Source organism: Aythya marila, assembly GCF_965140915.1.
Source record: "Aythya marila genome assembly, chromosome: 2".
Classification (NCBI taxonomy): domain Eukaryota; kingdom Metazoa; phylum Chordata; class Aves; order Anseriformes; family Anatidae; genus Aythya; species Aythya marila.
Genome location: NC_139043.1, coordinates 47,760,574 through 47,780,728, shown reverse-complemented (window position 1 = coordinate 47,780,728; position 20,155 = coordinate 47,760,574). Strand labels below are relative to the sequence as shown.

The 20,155-nt window shown below is 46.3% G+C and overlaps 1 protein-coding gene across 3 annotated transcripts in view; it reads right to left on the bottom strand.

The window, feature by feature from the left end:
• Positions 1-5,875: 5,875 nt before the first annotated feature.
• The window catches only part of SLC66A2 (solute carrier family 66 member 2), a 50,167-nt gene continuing 35,887 nt past the window's right edge, over positions 5,876-20,155 (bottom strand). For 2 of the 3 annotated variants that reach the window (XM_082753269.1, XM_082753271.1), the window contains one exon: positions 5,876-8,672. In XM_082753269.1, the coding sequence (XP_082609395.1) occupies positions 8,465-8,672 (208 nt within the window). In that variant the 3' untranslated portion in view covers positions 5,876-8,464. The remainder of the gene's footprint in view (positions 8,673-20,155) is intronic. The other variant, XM_082753270.1, reaches the window with a different exon arrangement.

The window sequence follows — 20,155 nt, the reverse complement described above, 5'->3', positions numbered from 1 at the left end:
GCATGTGCCTGATGGAGTCAGCAGACAAGACACACACACATACGCACACACATGCAGCCTCTGCTCGGGACAGCCACAAATGCATTTTGCAGGGAGGGGAGGGCTTGATTCCCTCTCAATGCCACCTGCCTAAGGAAGGGAGCTTCGTGTGCCTGTTTCTGGGGACGGGAGCAGGGCTGTGGAGGCACGTGGCTATGGGAGGCTCCCAGCATCAGGGCTGCAGGACACACTCTGGGCTTCGTGCTTGCAGCCACCAGAGCTGCAGCCCTGGCACTGCTCCCTTGCTGCCGCAGCAGAGGGTGCCTCAGGGAAGCACAGCCATGCCAGACACCCCCGAGCACTGCTGTGAGATGTGAAGGAAGCACACTGAGCCCAGGCACTCAGCAGGCTGTATCTGGGTCTCCAGTCCCCTGGCTGCACTGAGTTACAAACAAACTCAGGGCTGTGCCACCAGTCACAGCCTGCTGCCACACGGAGCTCGCTTTCGTGTGCCAGGCGAGGAGGGTGATGGATGCCACCTGTGCTGACTCAGACTCCTGGCAAACCAATACCAGCGTTAGGTTGCTGTGACTCACTGAGAGACTTGAATTTATTTTTTCTTAAATCCTGACACAGGAGTTTCTTGCATCAAGGCTTGTTAAGGTTTAACACTGAGGTTCAGCATTGCGGCTGGGTAAATCCAGCAAAGCGAAGAACGTGGGTGGGCAAGGCATGGCACGGCGATGAGGGGGGGACAGCGCATTTTATGATGTCTTGGTGTGCATTCAGGTGAAAGCCTTCCATGGTACTTATGTCCCATGCACATCCCCTTCAGTTCAGAGCTAAATCTCTGGTGTGAATGCAGTGAGCAGCGGCCCCTCAAAGGGTGCAGAACACATCTCCTCAGGGGGGTAGGGCCCATGAACTTTCATCAGTACTAGTTTACTCCTAACAGCTTACTCACCTTAAAGCAGACATCCTTGCAGAATGAAGAGCTTCACGCTTGCAGTGCTAGCAAATAAGCTTTAATTAATGCCTCCCATGGTCCTACAGCGTGAAAAAACTACCCTGAGACAGCTAACTGCAGCTCTGCAGCTGTGCAGCAAAAGTTGACACCCATTATTGCTGCGGTCCATCAAGTTGCTATTGTCCTACAACAGCGAGTTCTTTGTATTTTCAAAAGGCACATAATTAATTCCAGCACACACGGATTTTTAATAAAGTGACAAAACCCACTCATCATGTTTGTTAGTCGAGGTCTGACTTTTAATAAAGTTTCATTTTATCTATTGAGATGACAGATGAGGAGACAAATATAAACCAGGAACCTTTTAAACAAATTATTTTTGGAAGCTGTATAAAGTTCTGGTGCACACATTGCCAGACATGAAAGATACCCAGAGGACAGTGAGTTCCCCCCAGCATAGCTGTTATTATGAGTGATGGCTATTACTTTTGATCAATAGCTGGAGAATTGTTGGTTTTGTGTGTGGTTGTTTTCCTTGACATGGCACATGAATGATTTAGGGCCATTTATCACTAACTAGAAAAAATGCTGTGCTAGTGCCTGCATGCATGCCAGTGCCAGTAGATAGCTATATATACTTCTTGTGAAGCACAATCTAACACTTCATGGTTGCAGCACATTCTCTTTGCATCAAAGAAAAAAAAAATGTCCTCTCTGGCATGGGACTGAGATGTCTGAGAGCTAAAAATGTGGTAACACGCTTGTAAAGGGACAGTGTTAGAGGGAGTGGCACAAAGTCAGGCACAATTCCTGCTACTGGTATGGCACGTGTACAGCCATCTTCCACCTCAGAGCAACCTTAATTAAGAAAAATTACTATCATAAGAAAACCATGACAGTCAAAACACTCAGTGGTCACCCAAACAAAGGTTGCTGTCACAGCAACAGGGCCAGAACAGGCATAACCTGTGGCAGCCTCACAGCAGCTGCTTCACAGGGAGCACAATATCCACAGCTCTCACAGCACCTCACTCCAACTAACTATAGCCTTAACAGAGTTTGAAGCACTGGAGCAGAAGAGGGAAGAGGCAGACGAAAAGAGTAAAAAAAATCCCGTGTGGTTCTGCTGGCCCGCCTGAGGCTGAGCAAAACCCCTCAGCTGCAGCTTAGCACAGGTAGGACAGTACCTGTGAGAGTCAAATCCAAGTAAGCTGGGACACAGAAGGGGCAGGATGGAGGTCTGGAAGTCAAAAGCCTTACTGAAGTCAAGGTAGACCACATCCACAGCCTTTCCCTCATCCACCAAGCACGTCACTTTGTCATAGAAGGAGATCAGGTTCGTCAAGCAGGACCTGTCTTTCATAAACCCATGCTGACTGGGCCTGACCACCTGGTTGCCCTGCAAGTGCCGAGTGATGACTCTCAAGATAATCTGCTCCATGAGTTTCCCTCGCACTGAGGTCAAACTGACAGGCCTATAGTTCCCCGGGTCTGCCCTCCGGCCCTTCTTGTAGATGGGCATCCCATTTGCTAGCTGCCAGTTCACTGGGACCTCCCCTGATAGCCAGGACTGCTGATAAATGATGGAAAGCGGCTTGGCCACTCCTCCACCGGTTCTCTCAGTATCCTCAGGTAGATCCCATCTGGCCCCATCAACTTGAATACATCCAAGTGCCGTAGCAGGTCGCCAACCATTTCCTCATGAATAGTGAGGGCCACATTCTGCTCCCCGTCCCCTTCCACCAGTTCAGGGTACTGGGTATCCAGAGAGCAACTGGTTTTGCCACTAAAGTCTGAGGCAAAGAAGACATTAACACCTCCGCCTTTTCCTCATCTTTTGTAATTAAGTTCCCCCTCGCACCCAGTAAAGGATGGAGATTCTCCTTAGTCCTCTGTTTTGCGTTGATGTATTTGTAAAAACATTTTTTGTTGTCTTTGATGGCAGTAGCCAGATTGAGCTCCAGATGAGCTATGGCCTTTCTAATTTTGTCCCTGCACCACCTCACAACATCCTTATAGTCCTCCCGAGTGGCGCACCCTCTTTTCCAAAGATTATAAATCCTCTTTTTTCTCCTAAGCACAAGCCACAACTCTCTGTTCAGCCAGGCTGGTCTTCTTCCCCGCCGGCTCGTCCCTGGCCACGTGGGGACAGACCACTCCTGCGCCATTAAGATTTCCTTCTTGAAGAGCGCCCAGCCTTCCTGGACTCCTCTGCCCTTCAGAACCGCCTCCCAAGGGACTCTGCCAACCAGTGTCCTGAACAGTTCAAAGTTGGCCCCCCACAAGTCCAAGACAGCGGTTTTGCTGGTCCCCTTCCTGGCTTCTCCAAGAATGGAGAACTCTACCATTTCATGGTCACTCTGCCCAAGACAGTTTCCAACCACCACATCTCCCACCAGTCCTTCTCTGTTTGTGAAGAGAAGGTCTAGCGGGGCACCTCCCCTGGTAGGCTCACTAACCAGCTGCGTCAGGAAGCTATCTTCCACGCTCTCCAGAAACCTCCTAGACTGCTTTCTCTGGGCTGTGTTGTGCTTCCAGGATATATCTGGGAAGTTGAAGTCCCCCACAAGAACAAGTGCTGACAATTTCGCAACTTTTGTCAGCTGCCTGTAGAACTCCTCATCCGTCTCCTCTTCCTGGTTCAGTGGTCTATAACAGACCCCCACCAGGATGCTTGCCTTGTTGGCCTTCCCACTGATCCTAACCCATAGGGACTCAACCTTATCATTCCCAGCCCCAAATTCCACGACATCAAAACACTCTCTGAAACAGAGAGCCACACCACCACCCCTTCCGTGCTGCCTGTCCCTTCTGAAGAGCCTATAGCCAGACACTGCAGCACTCCAGTCCTGAGAGTGGTCCCACCACGTTTCCATGATGGCAACCAAGTCGTAGCCTGCCTGCCACATGATGGCTTCCAGCTCCTCCTGTTTGTTACCCATGCTGCGTGCATTAGTGTAGATGCACTTCAGCTGGGCCATTGCCTTCTCTCCCAGCCTTGCCATTGTTCCCCCTGGCACAGCTCTAACAAGCTTTTTTTCAGCCCCGTCCCCCTTCTCACCTAGTTTAAAGCCCTCTCAATGAGCCCCTCCAGCTCCTGGCCCAGGATCCATTTTCCCCTTAGAGATAGGGACCCGTCTGCGGCCATCAGGCTGGGTGCCGAGTAAAGCGCCCCATGGTCAAAAAAACACAAAATTTCTGTGTTGGCACCAGCCTCTGAGCCACGTGTTTATCAGGTGGGCTTTCCGCGTCCTCTCTGTACCCCTCCCTGCCACTGTAGGGATGGATGAAAACACCACCTGTACTCCTGCTCCATCCACTAACCGTCCCAGTTCCCTAAAGTCCCGTTTGATAGCCTTCAGGCTTCTCTCTTCAATGTCATCACTGCCAGCCTCGACTATTAAAAGAGGATAACAGTCAGAGGGGTGAATCAGGTCGAGAAGCTTTCTGGCAATGTCCCTGACCCTGGCCCCAGGGAGGCAGCAGACTTCCCTACGGGTAGGGTCAGGCTGACAAATAGAGCCCTCTGTTCCCCTGAGCAGGGAGTCGCCCACAGCAATCACCCTTCTTTCTGTCCTGGTGGAGGCAGTCCTGAGGCGTGGAGTCGACTTCCTCACCCTAGGCATCCTCCTGGGTACACTTTCCACCTCTTCCTCAGCTGCTGGTCTCTCAAGCTCCAGGGCCTCAAACCTGTTGTGTAAGGGCACCTGGAAAGGTGGGGCCGGTGGGTGGAGGCATCGCCTGCGATGTTTCCATTTCTTTTCAACTCCCAGGTCCCCTCCCTCTGCCCGACAGCAGCAGGGCAGGGGGTCCACCCCCATTTGGGGTGTCTCACCCCAGCACCTGTCCTTCAGACCACGCAGGGAGTTGCTCCACCAGTCTATCTCCCACTCACACTCCCTGATATCCCCCCCCTTGAGCTCTGCCACCAGGCGGACCAGGTCGTCCACCTGCTCACACCTCACGCACTCAGTCTTTCTGCCCCCCACAGGTGGTAGCAGCAGGCTCAGGCACTCCCTGCACCCAGAGACCTGAACTGAGCGGGCAGTCGGTCTGGGTGTGTACAGACTTCCTAGAGAGCGCTGTGCCCGGTGTACACCATTGCAGCTGAGCTAGCGGCAGACCGCCATTAGAGGAGGTGTTCGTATGGGCGGGGGGGAGCGCTCAGCTGCATCCTGTCTTTGACCTCTTTGTGCAGTTTGCCTGACATGGTTTTGTTTGCTTGTGTATTTTTGTTTGTTTGTTTGTTTGTTTTTAATCTACATAGTAATCTCTTGGTAATTTGTTTTTACTATGAACATCACAACCATACAAGAGGGTAGGTTAAAAAAAGATAGTTAAATTTGCCCCAGAATGTATGAAAGAGCTGAGGACAGATATGCACAATTCCTGTCATCCTCTATCACGACCTCCCAACAAGCTACACCTTGTGCTTACCCACCCATCAGGAGGAAAAACACTGCTAATTATTTCGATGGATGATGCTCTGTACAGGATGAATTACAGTAACAGTTATGAAACATGTATCTTATATCCAAACAAAACACAGCAGTGCTGCAGTTTATGTATAATAGGTTTCTTTTATTTAAAAAGCATTGCAACTGACAGAAAATAAATTCGTGAAATGTGCCATACATTCAAAGAGTTATTTAAAGTAATTGATTTATTTTTCTCCGAGGTGATCATTGATACAAATACTTCATGACAACTAAGGAACAAAGTTCTGTAACATCTTCTCTGTAAAGTATCTTGCAAGGTGATGTTCAACAGTTCCCAGCCGAGTCCTACCTTATTAAATGCCACATACAGAAGATGACTTTAGATGTGTTTTTACTGGCTTCTCTTCCAATATTTGCACCTCTAGTGTGAATGAGACTGCACACTGGTTTGGGTACTGGTGGCAGGCTCAAGAAACTGCCCAGGAGAGAGTCCCATATGACCAAAACAAGTTATTTTATCAATAATACCTGTAGATTAAAGCCAAAGGGGTGGCCAAAAGTGTGCACTCCCAGGTGAAGCTGTAACATACAGAAGCGTATTTCTTAACAGCCATTTAATTTTTATATCCCCTTTTCATAGATTAGAAAAGACCACCATATACAAAAATCTTATCATTACAAGGTATTAAAAAAATCAGACCATTAAAACACACAGGAAAGTGTTCATTTGCATACAGTAGAAATACAATCCTCATTAAAGCAGCATACCAGAGAAGCCAGTTGTTAAATAAGTCTTCGATTAAAAAAGACAAAAGCCCAGATGTTCATTTAACATAACCAGAACACTGGAAAAAAAAAAAAAAAAAGAAAAAAAAAAAAAAAAAAGAGAGGAACAAAACATTCATAGTCTGCCATGCCGGGTACATTGTCGTTGTAAGGTCACTTCAGGCCTAAAAGAGAAGGGTATCGAACAAGGAGCATTGAGGCAGTGCCCAGGCAGAGCATCTGTGCCCACCCCTCAGAAAGAGCAGCCTCCCTCCCTCCTGGTCTGCTGCATCTGCCTGGGCAGGAGGGACTTTGCAAGGATGCCCCTTACCTCCACCTTCAGCAGTGTCCCACAGAAGGGAAGGGTGGCCCAGCCTCAAGGGACAACCTCTGCTCACAGGTTTGGGGCTCAGTGCTCTGCCACCGACATGGCAGTGCCAAAACCAAATCGCACGTGCGGCACGAGCCCCGACGTCAGCCTGGACTGCCTGGGGAGCAGCAGGGGCACAGGTCTGCAAAGCAGCACAGACCGCGGGGCCAGCCCACTCCCCCCTTTCCTACAAGGGACATTCCTAACCAGGCGTCATGCAACTGCTGCTGTGGCCTGCTGCTGCTTTCCCAACAGAGGGGAGTTTGCCACCAGTGAAGACAGTCCAGACTCAGGTCATGAGATTCCCAAATAACATAGGGTAGGGAAAGTACCTGATTTACTCACTGAAGTTATTAAACCTCAGACTTGCTCCCATTGATAAGAAAACATAAGCTCTTCTGCTAATCTTGGAGAAAAAAAAATGATTCTCAGAAATCTGTCCTAGCTTCTATGCCTTGCCTGCAGTCACACAGGGCTCATCCCGCAGCAGGGAGGGAGGTTCACAAAGAAGAAAGCAGCACAGGCATAAATGCTCCTGGGGCTCTGCATCTTGCTGTAGTTGTCTCAGCCCAACCGTGGTGGTTTCCTCATGGCAACTGGCAGAAGAAGCCCATGGGCTTGGGCACAGCTCCGTGAGGGTCCTACACCACCCACAGCTGCTAGACGTGCAGTGCTCAGAAAGGGCGCAGTGATCTATGCTGGCAAGCAGCCAGTACAGCCAACATCTGTGTTTATAAATAAACTCTCTGCCCTATCAGCTTTCTCAGTCCCTCTGTCCAACTACAGACTTTTGATTCTCCAAAGAGCTTGGAAGATCTTAAGCAACAGAAAAAGGAAAAATGTGGACTCCTTCCTTGTTGGGTCAGCGCAAGAAACACCCCCAAATACAAACTGCTTCTTGTTTGGCATTAAACAGCGTGAACGTGACTCTCAGCTTCGACAAATCAAGTGGTCAGATGCTAGTCCTATTCCATAGGACATGACTTTGTCTCAAACTTTTTCACTTCTCCCTCTAGGGCAATGAAAGTGGACTCACTTCCACCTGTGTGACTCTGATTTGCTGCCTAGAAGTACCTGCCTGGCAATGCACGTCTACTGGCCCCTGGGACAGGCATCTTCCAGCCCAGTCCTATCCTGTGCATGGCTGCAGCAGTCAGTCTGCTCCCAAATCCCATTGAGCAAGGCTCTGTTAGAGCCCCTCACACAATCTCCTGTTCACTTCTCCTTTTGTCTGACCACTTGATCGACTGTGCCTACTTTACACATGGTGCCTGTGCTCAGCCACCATTCCTCACGCTGACATTTCTGCCTGCTGCACTGATTCTGCAGCAGGCATGTGTTACAGTTCACTCTTCGGCATGCTGACACTTCATACTGTGTATGACTTGCTCATTTTTGGTAGTTCGCCTCTTTGCAGGGCTTCTCTCCCTTTCTGCTTACCCTTCTTCAACAAAAAAAGAGAAAGCTCCTACATTTGCTCTCCAATACTTCTTCCTATGTCATGGAGATACTGAATGCTAACGTATGCCACAACCTTCCTGCCAATATACAGACTTCATATTATATAAATAGGTAAAAGTCTCAGACAAAATATCCTATCATTTCTGTGGTGTAACATTTTTAAATAGCATTAAAAACACAAAACATCCAGCCCTTGTGATTAATATACAAACCTATGTGAATTGATAAGGCTCATAGGTACATATGCAAAAATAAAGTGTCCCTCCCCCCACCAGGAACCAGTTCTGTACAGCAAAGCCTGAGAACAGAGAGAGCAAGTTATTTAAAATAAAAACCCCAGAGCTGGAAGTGCAACCAGGCTTTCGATCCTTGTTCTCTTTTCTGCTTTCAGCTCAGCAATGCAGGAGTATTTACAAGTGGAAGAGGAGGTGCCGTGGCTGACCCTGCAGCGCCACTGACCTGCAGCCTGTCCTGCCCAGTGCCTCACAGGGCCTTGGTGCTGGCAGGGTGTGCCGTGTGGGAGGTGGGCTTCTGAGGGTAGGAGCTGTACAAGTAAACCTGCAGCAGGATAGCGATGTCCACGAAGACCTGCAGGAGTCCACAGATGGAGAACTGTAAAGGGGCCTGATTCAAGATAAAGTAAACAGTCTTGAAGGTGTCCCCACTCGTCCACATCAGCACCATCTTGACACTAAAAGATAGAGAAGAAGGGTATTGGTATTTATTGCAAGGAAGAACTCGGCGTGTGATTAGATCAGCTGTACCAGAGGATCCACCTACATCAGCAAGGGTTTATACTCTACGGTAGGCTGAGGTTCCTCTCTGCTAGGACACACAGCTTAGCCTCGCCATGAGGTGTGGTGCTGTACTTGGAAATTCTCCACCCCACAACCTCCGGTGCTCTTACCTCAGCAACTATAGCTTCAAATGCCATGGCTTTGAAGGTACATTTTAGACATCCAATGTTTTAAAATGCCAAGATAGGATATTTGACTCAGAAGTGCTCTGTAAACATGACCGACACGCTGACAGCACTGACCATGAAACAAAGTAATCCAGTGCATGCAAAAAAAATCAGTTAACCCCAGCTTCTTCTTGTCTGTACAATTTTGTGCTTACACCATGTGAAGTAACAAGATATACCTGCTCCCTGGTGCACACACACTTTTTTAGCATCTTGTAGAAACAGAATATCATCATGTTACTTTAGCATCAGGGAGAAACACACGTTTCTGATAGATACAAGAAATCTTTTCTTACTGAAGAAAATAAAAACCTAAAACCCGGAAAGATAGACTGTCCAGTAATAGAGAAAGAGGGGAAATCATGTGCCTGCAGCTGTTTACCAGAAGGCTGAATATCAACAGGGATTTTCATCAAGGACACAGAATAAGACCAATGCCCACCCAGACTTCCTTTTAATAAGCCATCTTTGCTTTTATCTTGCTGTCTCACCAAGACACCTCCTGTCCTGCAACCCAGCTCATGCATCACAAAAACTCTGGGGAACAGGAGCAAGTTCTTCAAACTTCACACAAACCATTTTTTTCTATGCCTTCAACAAAACATGAACAGCTAGCTCCTGAAGGCTGTTTCTGAGGTTAATGTGCTTTAACCGGAGAGTTTACAGAGCAGCTGGATAAGCGGCAGTAGACAAAAGCTTTGTAGTTCACAGTATGAGCATTGTGCATGATTTGTCGTAATTAGGAACAATTATGTTTTGCCAGCACTGACTTCAATTCATCAAATGCAGTCACGCACGCACAGCAGGTTAGGAGAATGTTCGCTTCCCTAACATTCAGCCAGGGAGCTAGCACAATTTTTGTTTTGGACACAAGTACACAACGCTGTTTTGCAAGCCAAATGCTGCAGCCCACTCCCTCCCCAGACGGGAATGGTGGTCAAGAGCATCAGCTTATATTGACTCAGGGCACTACAGAAACATAGGCTTTTGTAACTCATGTCACCCGACTGACAGCATAAAACAAGAAGTCTGCGATGTTACAGACCTTCCAAAGAGAGGCAGTGTGTGGAAGTGCAAGCAATGACATGGGGCTGAGTGAGCAGTCACTCCCCAATCAAAGTAATTCTAAAAATGTACATAAATGATCAGAGAAGAAGGAAAACAACTGCTGAACCCACAGCATCATCTGTGCTCAGCACAAATAGCTTGCGCCACCTGCCTTGCATCCATCCCCAGTCTCAACAGATCACGTTATGTCCTACTTACGGGCGGTTTACACATGTAGGGGGGTGGTGGGGATTGTGTGGGATTTTAATTAGGTTGGATGGTGAACTCTGAGGGTAAGAAAACTGCCAATTTGCTTGCAGGCAGCCAAGATTCCTCCTCTTCTGCTTTTAAGCTTGTCAGTGATTGCTGGGCAGCTGATCACCATTTAAAAGCATGGCTGGGGACCAGCACTAGAGGTGCAGTACGTGCTAACCTTGGCAGGCCAGACAAACTGTTATGTCACCAACATAAAGTTAATTTAGGCATGCCACCAAAGATTTGAATAGGAATTTAACATACATGGGATGTTTGGCCTATATTCCACACGGAGAAAGCTAGCCAGGTTTTAAAAATGACCCCACAGTGCAGTGAAGACGTGGAAAAAATGCACTATCAGGAGGTTTATAGTTTTAACAGTTTCAACACCCAAAGAAGGAATAATCACTGGGTGAAACCTTGCAGATACCTGCAGTTCAGCAGTGCCTTAGGAACTAAACTCTAGACACAGACTTCTAGTTGTGTCACACATTGTGCTGAGTTTTGTATCGGGCTCACATGGCAAGGTTTTGTTAGCAGAGGGGGCTGCAGGGGTGGCCTCCATGAGAAGAGTCAAAAAGCTGCCCCATCTTAGATCAGAGGCAGCTCCAGCTGGCTCCAAAGGGGACCTGCTACTGGCCAGAGCTGAGCCAACGAGCAATGCTGGCTTCACCTCTGTGAGAGCGCATTTAAGAAAGGCTAAAAAACGCTACACAACAGCAGCTGGGAGAGAGAAGAGTGAGAAGATGTGAAGAGAAGCAGCCTTGCAGCGCCTGATGGTCAGAGCTGCAGGAGGGCAGGAGGTGCTCCAGGCAGGCAGCAGCAGTTCCCCTGCAGCCTGTGCAGGGAGAGGCCCCTGGTGGAGCAGGCTGTCCCCCTGCAGCCCATGGGTCCCACATGGAGCAGATCTCCACGCTGCAGCCCCCCCATGGGTGGAGGAGCCCCCGGTGGAGCAGGTGGATGTGGCCTGGAGGAGGCTGCGGCCCATGGAGAGCCCCCGCAGGAGCAGGCCCCGGGCTGGAGCTGCAGCCCGTGGAGAGGAGCCCACGCAGGAGCAGGGGGCTGGGGGGAGCTGCCGCCCACCCGTGGGGGACTCGTGCTGGAGCAGTTTGCTCCTGGGGGATGGATGGACCCCATGGTATGCAGCTGTGTGGGAGCAGTGCTTGAAGAGCTGCTGCCTTTGGGCAGCCCCTGCAGGCTCAGTTTGGGAAGGACGGCATCCCGTGGAAGGGACCCCATGGGGAGTAGGGGCAGAGTGACCATGAAGGAGCGGCAGAGATGAAGTGTTAGGGGCTGACCGCAGCCCCCAGTCCCCATTCCCTTGTGTCACTTCAGGAATGTAGAAGAGGGTGGATGGAGTGAAGGTGTTTTTAGTTTGGTTATAGTTCTCACTGCTCTAGCCTGTTATCAGTAGGCAATAAATTACATTCATTTTCCTTACACTGAATCTGTTTTCCCCATAATGATAACTGGTGAGCAATCTCTCTGTCCCTATCTCAATCCATGAGCTCTTTTTATCATTTTCTCCCCGTCTTTTTGAGGAGGGGGAGTGAGAGCATGTTGTGGTGGTACTGAGCTAGCCATCAGTGTTAAATCACCAGAGTTTACTAAAGCAAACTCAGGGTTTTGCTGGAAAACCACCTGTGAACTCAGCAGCTCGCAATACCAACTGGGTAACTTGGTAGGTATTTCATGAGCCTTCGCATGTTCTCGAGTCCCTCTCTTCAGCTGGCATATCAGATGCTCAAGAAAAGCAGCAACATGCCGGGGATGTTCACCTAGATCTGGCAAAATGCTCTATACACAAGAACATCTCAATTTGTCCTTTTCAAAAATGATTTTAGAAACATCACAGACAGTTTAAAAATCTAACAACAGCAATCAAAAAATGTACACCCTTCCTCTGTTGAATAGCTTGAACAAAACCTGCAAATCACCAAAGGACTGTAAAAATACAAAATATTATACAAAAACACATAAAATATTAGGTGTTCCTCAAACATTTTATATTGCAGCTGTACCTAGCTTGCCAGAACCCAGGGTTAATGCAGCACAGTGACAGGGAGTGCTGGCTGCTCACTCTCCTCTGCTTCCCTCAAGTAGAGACTCGGTCTGGATGAAAGGAGCATGTACAGCACGGACCTGAAGGTGTGGGGGGTAACCCAAAACAGCTTGGCAAGGAAACGGGGACGAACAAGAAGTGAGAGGAGATGAAAAGCCCTGGAGGAAAGCTGGTAAGATACCAGAGGTTGGTTGGATGAGAAGGGGAAAAAGAGGCTACAACAGTGCAGGGGATGACAGCAAATGGAAGAAAAAGGCGAACTTGTGGTACAAGTCTTTGGGAAGAATGCAATAGTCATGGTCCTGCCCCCATACTTAGGCTGTGCAGTTGCTTCGTCCTTGCTGCATACGTCATTCACAGTAATGCAAAGGTGTGTGCATGATTGTGCATGACCAATTGCATGGTTATACCATCACTGCTCTCTAATTTCCAGCTACTGTTTCACTTCCAGACTGTATAGAAAAGCCAGTTTTTGTCTGCAGCTTCTCAACACTGCCCACTTGTTCGGGAAAGGGAAGTAATTTGTGAATTTTTTCTTACTTTTGGAGTAGAAAACAAAGAAAGCAACGAACTCTAGTCAGATCAGCTGCCATCCTACCTGCCTCAGAGGAGAAAAGAGCAGAGTGTCTGTGCAGAAACGTGGTTTTGTTGACCAAATAAATGTTTTTTGTTTGTTTGTTTTTTTTTTCAGTTGGTTGTGGGGAAGAAACAGGGAAAAAAGGGGAGTACACTTGAGCCTTTCCTCCAGTGTTCTGCTGTAACCTCTGCTCCGCTTGCTCCAGTCCCTTCCTGTAAGATGTCTGCAGTTCATTTTTAAAAAGCCACCAATATTCTAAAGGGGACAACCCACAAGTCCCTCAGCTTTCTTTCCCTGCAGGACTCCGCATGCCACATGACAGATGTGCAGGATGACAGTAACAGCCTGAGCTGTTACACAGAGCCACGTAATGCAGCAGCGGCTCTAGAGCAGGCTGTCAACAGTGGTGAGCAAGCCCTCTGCCTGGCTCTGCATCTCCAAAACACCACGCACCAGGTGCCACCAGCTGCCAGATCACAGCATCACAGTGCAAGAGGAGCTGCCATGGTGTTAACACAGATGAGTTTTGCTGCAAGAAGCAGGCAGGCCCTATCATCACCACTGGACAGCTCAGCACGTGGAAGCTGCACACAGCAAAGCAGGATTTAGGAGTAAACAAACTGGTATCCCTCCAGGAACAGCCTAAAGCCACACCGGAGAGGCATGGAAGGCAGGAAATGTTCACTTTGTTGATATGAAGGATGTAATAATTAGGAGAGCATAATGTCCATTCTGCTCTTGGCACAAAGGAGTGAGTGGGTTACAGGAGTGCAGAACCACAGAGCAATTTGAGGAGGCAGAAAGAAACAAATGGTAGCATTGGGTTCTGTAATAACAGAAGTGCCAACTGGAGGGGCAGGAGGAAGGAACTGCACAGAAATAGATGGTACTGCCAGAGGCCAAAGCAGATGTGAAGTAAAAATAGCACCTACCTGTAATGTAATGTAATGTAAAAGTAGTAAGTACTGCAGTGCCCAGTGACAACAAGCCTCGTAAAAGCAAGCACCTTCCTTAGATCATCATTTCTGATGACGACTAGGGTTGCGTTGCTAAATTCTATTGTTTAATATGGCAATATAAAAATGCCCTACAGTGCTTCTGTACTGTGCCACTGATAGCACGTATCATAAGGACACTGCACCAATATCATTTTCTAAACAAATAAATGGCATGCCGGAAAACAGCATTCATTTTTCTCAAGAAACGAACTTGCCTCATTCAGGTTCCTTGTACTTTGTGTATTAATTCTGAGGTGACAGCAACTCGAGATAATGTCGATGAGTACACCATTATCTACAGTCAGCCAATGAATCATGGTTTTTAAAGAATACTCAACAAATTATTCATGTGTAGAGTTTGTAAAGTGTATTAAAAAAAAAAAAAAACATTGTGTTTATTCTCTGTGAGTAACTGTACTAAAGTCTGTGTAATTTACAAAACAGTGAGATTAGCCAGATATTTAGGCTCAACACCCACCCCAGCCCCATTATCCAGAATTAATTCTGCTGGACTCAGAAAAGCTTTTCATTTTTTTCATTCCTTCTGCTGAAAACCTGGCTGTCACAATCTCAGATCTTTGATTTTCTGCTGGAGTCTGTTGAGCATACTCTGCTCAACATTAGCCACTTCTTGGTCATTACACCTTTCTTCTGTCTTCATCTGGAAGAGCAAACTTGTAGAAAAAAATACACAAGAAGCCTCCTCCCTTCCCTCCCTGCTAAACCACTCCGTCTTAAGACTACTTGCAACCACCTATCACAACAACTTACGAACTGTGACACATTAGCAGAGCTGCAGAACAGCACTTTGCAGAACATGGGCTGATATTGGCACCAACCTACACAGAAACAGAAACATGGCAGTGCTCGCTTCCTGTTTGCTCTGTAGATTTTCTTACATCAATGTTATGACTGCATGTTTGTATCTTAACACACAAACCCAAAAATACGCTGCATTCTGGAAGGCACAAAGAGAATCAGACATTAGACAGTGACTTCTGCTGCGAAATTCTGTGGTGGATTGAGCAGACATACCGGCACAAATAGCAACAGGAGGTACGTGTTGCCCTGATGTAATTGCATCCTGTGACGGCCACGAACTTGGTGCCAACTGTGCTCAGGCAGTCAATGATCACAAAAATCCCAACAGTTATGTTCAATAACAGAAAAACGAATAAGATTTATTAATCTTCATCTACTTCACAAGCTGTTTTTTTCCTTCTGTCTCAGGCAAGTGGACCTAAAAAAATGAGAATTAGCTTAGATTCCTTTTGTTCAAGACTTCTTAGTGGAAGGTGACCACAACTTCCCCAAATCATGGCCGAGAGCTAGACCAAGACACAGGCAATGCTGGATTCAAAGTCTGATTTTTGTAGATTGCCACAATTTCAGGCATTTACTCATATACTGGCAGCTGGCTTCCATATATACATGTATTAAAAAATGCAATAGTTCTTGGGATATAAAAGCAGAATAAAGTCATTTGAAGGCTGACAAGCAAGTATCACCTTTGGGGGATAAGGTCCACATGAAAATAGCTTTTCAATGAACGTTCTCAACACTGCATTTGCTCTTGGGAAGTGAGGAAGAGGGGACAGAAAGTCTCTCTCTTGCAACCTTTTAAGCCGCTACCTCCCCCAAGCCATTTGCATGGGAATGTTTGGAAGAGAAAGCAGATTCTGTTACAATACCCTGACTCTGGAAAACTTTCAGCTCCCATCTGCAGCTCCAAAATAAGCTGCTTAGAGAAGACAACAAGTATCCCGAACACTGCACTTCAATCAGAGGCTGGCCTGCCTTCAACAGTGAAATGCAAAACCGGAAAACATGAAATCCTAATGGCGTGGTATTTTTAACACTGTACAAAACAAACAAAAATCAGTAAACACAGCATTTGTTCCTAACAAAACAAACAAACAAAAAGGCTTAACAAAGAAGGAGCTTTCCTGATGCTAGGCAAATCATTCAGCATGCCAGAAGTTGGGGGGGGTAAGCAACTTTGGGATCAGCTATACAAAGGCTGGAGTTTGAAATTCTGGGAACTAAATGTGTATATGGGTCCTTCTATGTATGCAAGCATAGATTTCTAATGCTCTACAGCCTTAGGCTACATGATGCTGCAGGAAGAAGGGCAGCAGATCTGAACAGCCTCAAACACCCTCAGTCTGCACAGCAGGTGTTAAAATAAACCTCTTCTGTGGATCAGAGGAAAGACTTGAACCACATCTCACACCAGTGCCCTCCTTCCAGGAAATGGAGAAATGGACACCAGCCAGGCTGCGAAGCCCAGGGCTGCTCAGACAAGTGGCACAAACATGCATCAGAAAGACTCTGAGTTCTGCTCCTGATGGGTTTGGAAGTTGCAAGAATTGTCGAGACAGGAAGATGCTTTCCTCAGGTCAAGGGGCTGGGAAACAAACCACATCTTGCACTGCTCACAGCACAGTCTGCTACCACCACAGGGCCCAGTAGTGTCAGTTCAGTGGAGATGGTCTAGAGCACACCTGTATTACAGCATCCTTTAGGATCTCCCTCATGAATTTGTTCTAGAGCATTTGTCCCCCTTTACCGCTCTTTCTTTTTATACTTGTAAGTAAGTTGGGACACAATCAGTTTAAAGAGGGATGAAATCCAAATGCAATCCAAAAGGGACAGACATCCTCTAGGCTAACTTCATCCCCAAACTCTTTCCCATCTCCTCCTTTGCCCAGTATGAATCCTGCTTTAGGAAATTCTCTAGCACAGGATTTAGTATCTGAAGGGACAGTTCTTCCACCACTACTGTGAAAGCTTATATGAAAATGCCAGCATGCCTTTCTTGTCATTTGATTCCATTCCCTTATGTTCACATATACCATTTCCAGCCATCCTCCCTGGAACAAATTATAACCCTACCTTTGAGCACCACTGAAACAGCTTTTTTTTGACAGCAAGTTTCATTTCTTTCATCATCCTACTCATGAATGTTACAAGCACTTCTGTCCCTCTTTCAGCTTTTGGGCAGACCATCCAGCACATCAGACACAGCACTGCTGGCTCTTCTTCTCTTTGTTTTTCCCTCAGTATCTGAAGAGCAGGGACCAGATGCACCATTGCAGGTCAACTGGAAACAGAAAATCCCATCTTTCTGGACCATTCTGCAAAGTCACTTCCCAGCCTAAATTCCACTAACCCGTTTTTTCTGCTATTCAACTATTTACCACTTTAATCACTCGCACTTTACAAATCTTCATCACAATTAATATCACCACTCTGGATATTTGCATCCTCACATCTCAATTTACATTTGTCCCAAGCAGAATCTCATTCTTCTTCCCTTCCAGTTTCCTTATCCAGCTTGGTCCTACTGCATGGAGGGGGGCAATTTTGTTGCCACATAAGCAAACAAATCATACTTCTTATACAACTGGCTGCTGTGAACAACAGCAGAATCATCCAGGTGCTGGAATTCCAAGAATCAAAGCATTTTTGCTCCCAAATTTGTTAGGTGTCAAAGGAACAATGTATTTTTTAGAAAAGTTTCCTCTCTCAGGTTCCTGTAATAAGACCAACTCTGACCTTATGTGATTTGGCAAGACCAGGCCTTAATTATGCAAAATAACTTGCATGAAACTTCCTTGCCAGCAGAAAACAGTGTGACCAGATTTAATGGAATGCTTTTGTTACAGAAGTACAAAAATTTTTCTCTTGTATTTCAAATTTTCAGGGCACAGAGAAAAGCACCAACCGAAGAGAGCATTGCTTGGACATGCAGGCAGTGCTTTATTCCCTTTAATGTGATGAAGCCTTGAACTATTTGTAAAAGATGAATGCTTTTGGTTTGAAGTCATTTTCTTTGAATTTGCTTTTTGAGCTGATGGGATTAGGTGCCAGGGGAAGAGAAAAGAGAAAGAGGTTCAATATGTACACGAGCTTTAGCAATCCATACCACGCTACAATCTGGATGATGCATAAGGAAGCTGATACTGCTGCTCATACACCGTCAGAAGTGCTGGAAGGGCGAGGGAAGGAAGGTCTCACACTCCCTCCTGTGTTTTTTTTCAACCCGCCTCTTCCTTCAGTTCCTGAAATTCCTATGTGTTGGGTACACAGGGCACAAAGAACTGTCTTTGGAGCCTCACACTGAGTGACTGCAAGTCTCGAGAGAACAGCTCTGGGGAGACATGCCAGGCAAGAACAGAGATGAACATGGTGCTGGCCTCAGCACAGCAACCTGCAGGCAATGTGTCCACAGAAAGCCTGCAGACACTGAAGCACAGAAAAGGGAAGGGCAAGGACACAGGACCAAGGGCAGAGAGATCACAGGTTTGCTGGAACTGAAAAGAACGGGTGGGAAAATAGGAGAGGAGCTCTTTACTTCCAGGGATAGGAACAAAATGGTCTTCATGCTATCTGTTTACCTGCTGAGAGAGGACTCCATGCCATTCTGAGGGCACTTAAGAGAGACCAAGCCCGTTTATTTTCCTGATGTAGTAACTCTTAGAAGAGGCTAGCAATCTTCTGAGGACTTACACTTGCTTTACCCACTTAACTCTAAAGAAGACAGAAAGGGAATCTTTCTGGTGTTCATTAGAAACTCAAATGAAGAGGTGAAGAGAGAAGAGGTAAAGAGAGAAGTGCTAAGCCTTCCAAAATCTTGTCCATCTTGTCATGAAAACTCTTTACTGGCTGCTCCATAAATTTCTGCAAACTTGGATGTATATACAAAGACCAAAAGCGATAATCCCCAAAGAATAGTTTTTATAAAGGTCACTATAAAGGACAATAGTAACCAGCTAATCAGTGCTATAGTAGTGAAAGAAGAAAAGTCAGCAAAGCAAGATGATGAAAGAACTAAAACCCCCGGAAAAATCATGTGAATTATACAAGTGAACCGTACAATTACAATTAACTCTCTTTGTACTTTCATTGGTGAAAGCACCAGATGAGACACAAGGCATTACCAACTCAGGTAACCATCATATTCAAGTGTCTACTTTAAAATTTTTATACAGGCATCCTTTATTCTTATCCTATTCTTTTTGATTTTGCTATCATCCATACAAGTTCTGGCAATGAGAAACAAGAGCTGGGGTAAAAACAAACAAACAAACAAACCACAATACTGCCATTGACTGCATTCTCTACTCTTAATTTTCCTTCTTTTCAGCACTTTTTAAATCCTTTTCCAGCTTATTTTTCTTCCTCCTTTACTGAACTGTCCCAAGGAACCACAGATATTAACAAAATTGCTATAACAGATGTTGATGGTATCTGACATCTCTTTTCAATGGAACTAAATTTATTTATTAGTTAAGACGCTAATGTATAGTTCATGCCTTGGAAACATCCACAACTTTTGCCAGTTCTCTCTAATTTAGGGTTTTGTTTTCTTTTAAATACCAGAACTCCAAAGATAATAACTCACTTGAGTTGTTTTACCTACTTGCTATTCAAAAATTCCCTCAGCCTAACTCAGCAGTACCATTTTTAGAGCACTTGACCAAAATGCCTAAATCCAAAATCTCACTAGTGTAGGTGACCAGATACTGGTTAACCAGTCCTAAATAAAGCCTTCTACATGTGTTTATCATGGCAGCTGACCAACCTAATGCAAGCAAAAAAAGTCTAGCAGCTTTCATTAACCTTCAAGGAATTTGGATAAAGCGAGAACTTGTCTTTGGGACAACCCAAAGAAAAGACTTCCTCAGAAGCCAAAAGCTTCCCTTCAAAATTATATAGAACTGCACATGTTATAAAGGAAAAAGCTATAGAGCAGTTCTGAATAAAAGCAGCCTACAACAAAATTCTGTCTCCCCCAAAAATACCAACTTGTGTTTTTTTAAACTTGCTAATCACAGCGACCTACATCACACTCTAATCTGACTGAATGCCATACCGAATTTTTCCTCGTTCAGCCTTTTCAGGTCAGCTTTCTCAAGACAGATTGAAAGGAACAGAAAAGCAGGCTAACCGATTGTGCCAGCTGTCCCTGAGTATCAAAGCTTTGAGCCTTTTACCCAGTGTTGGCCAAACTTGGCAAAGGATGTGCAGAAAGGTCTACCTCTCAGGCAGGCTCCAAGATACGCAGCCCAGCTCAGTCCTACTGCCGGATCCCCTTCCTGAACCTGGGGAGTTTCTACAATGCAGCAGCTTTGAAACTCCAAGCATTGCCTGGAAAGAAACCACAGCTCCACGGGGCTTGAGCAGCAGTTGACAGGCAAAGAGGGTCACTGCCAAGTGATTTTGATGAGCTTCTGTGAAAAACCTTCAATGATGGTCAATTATTGTC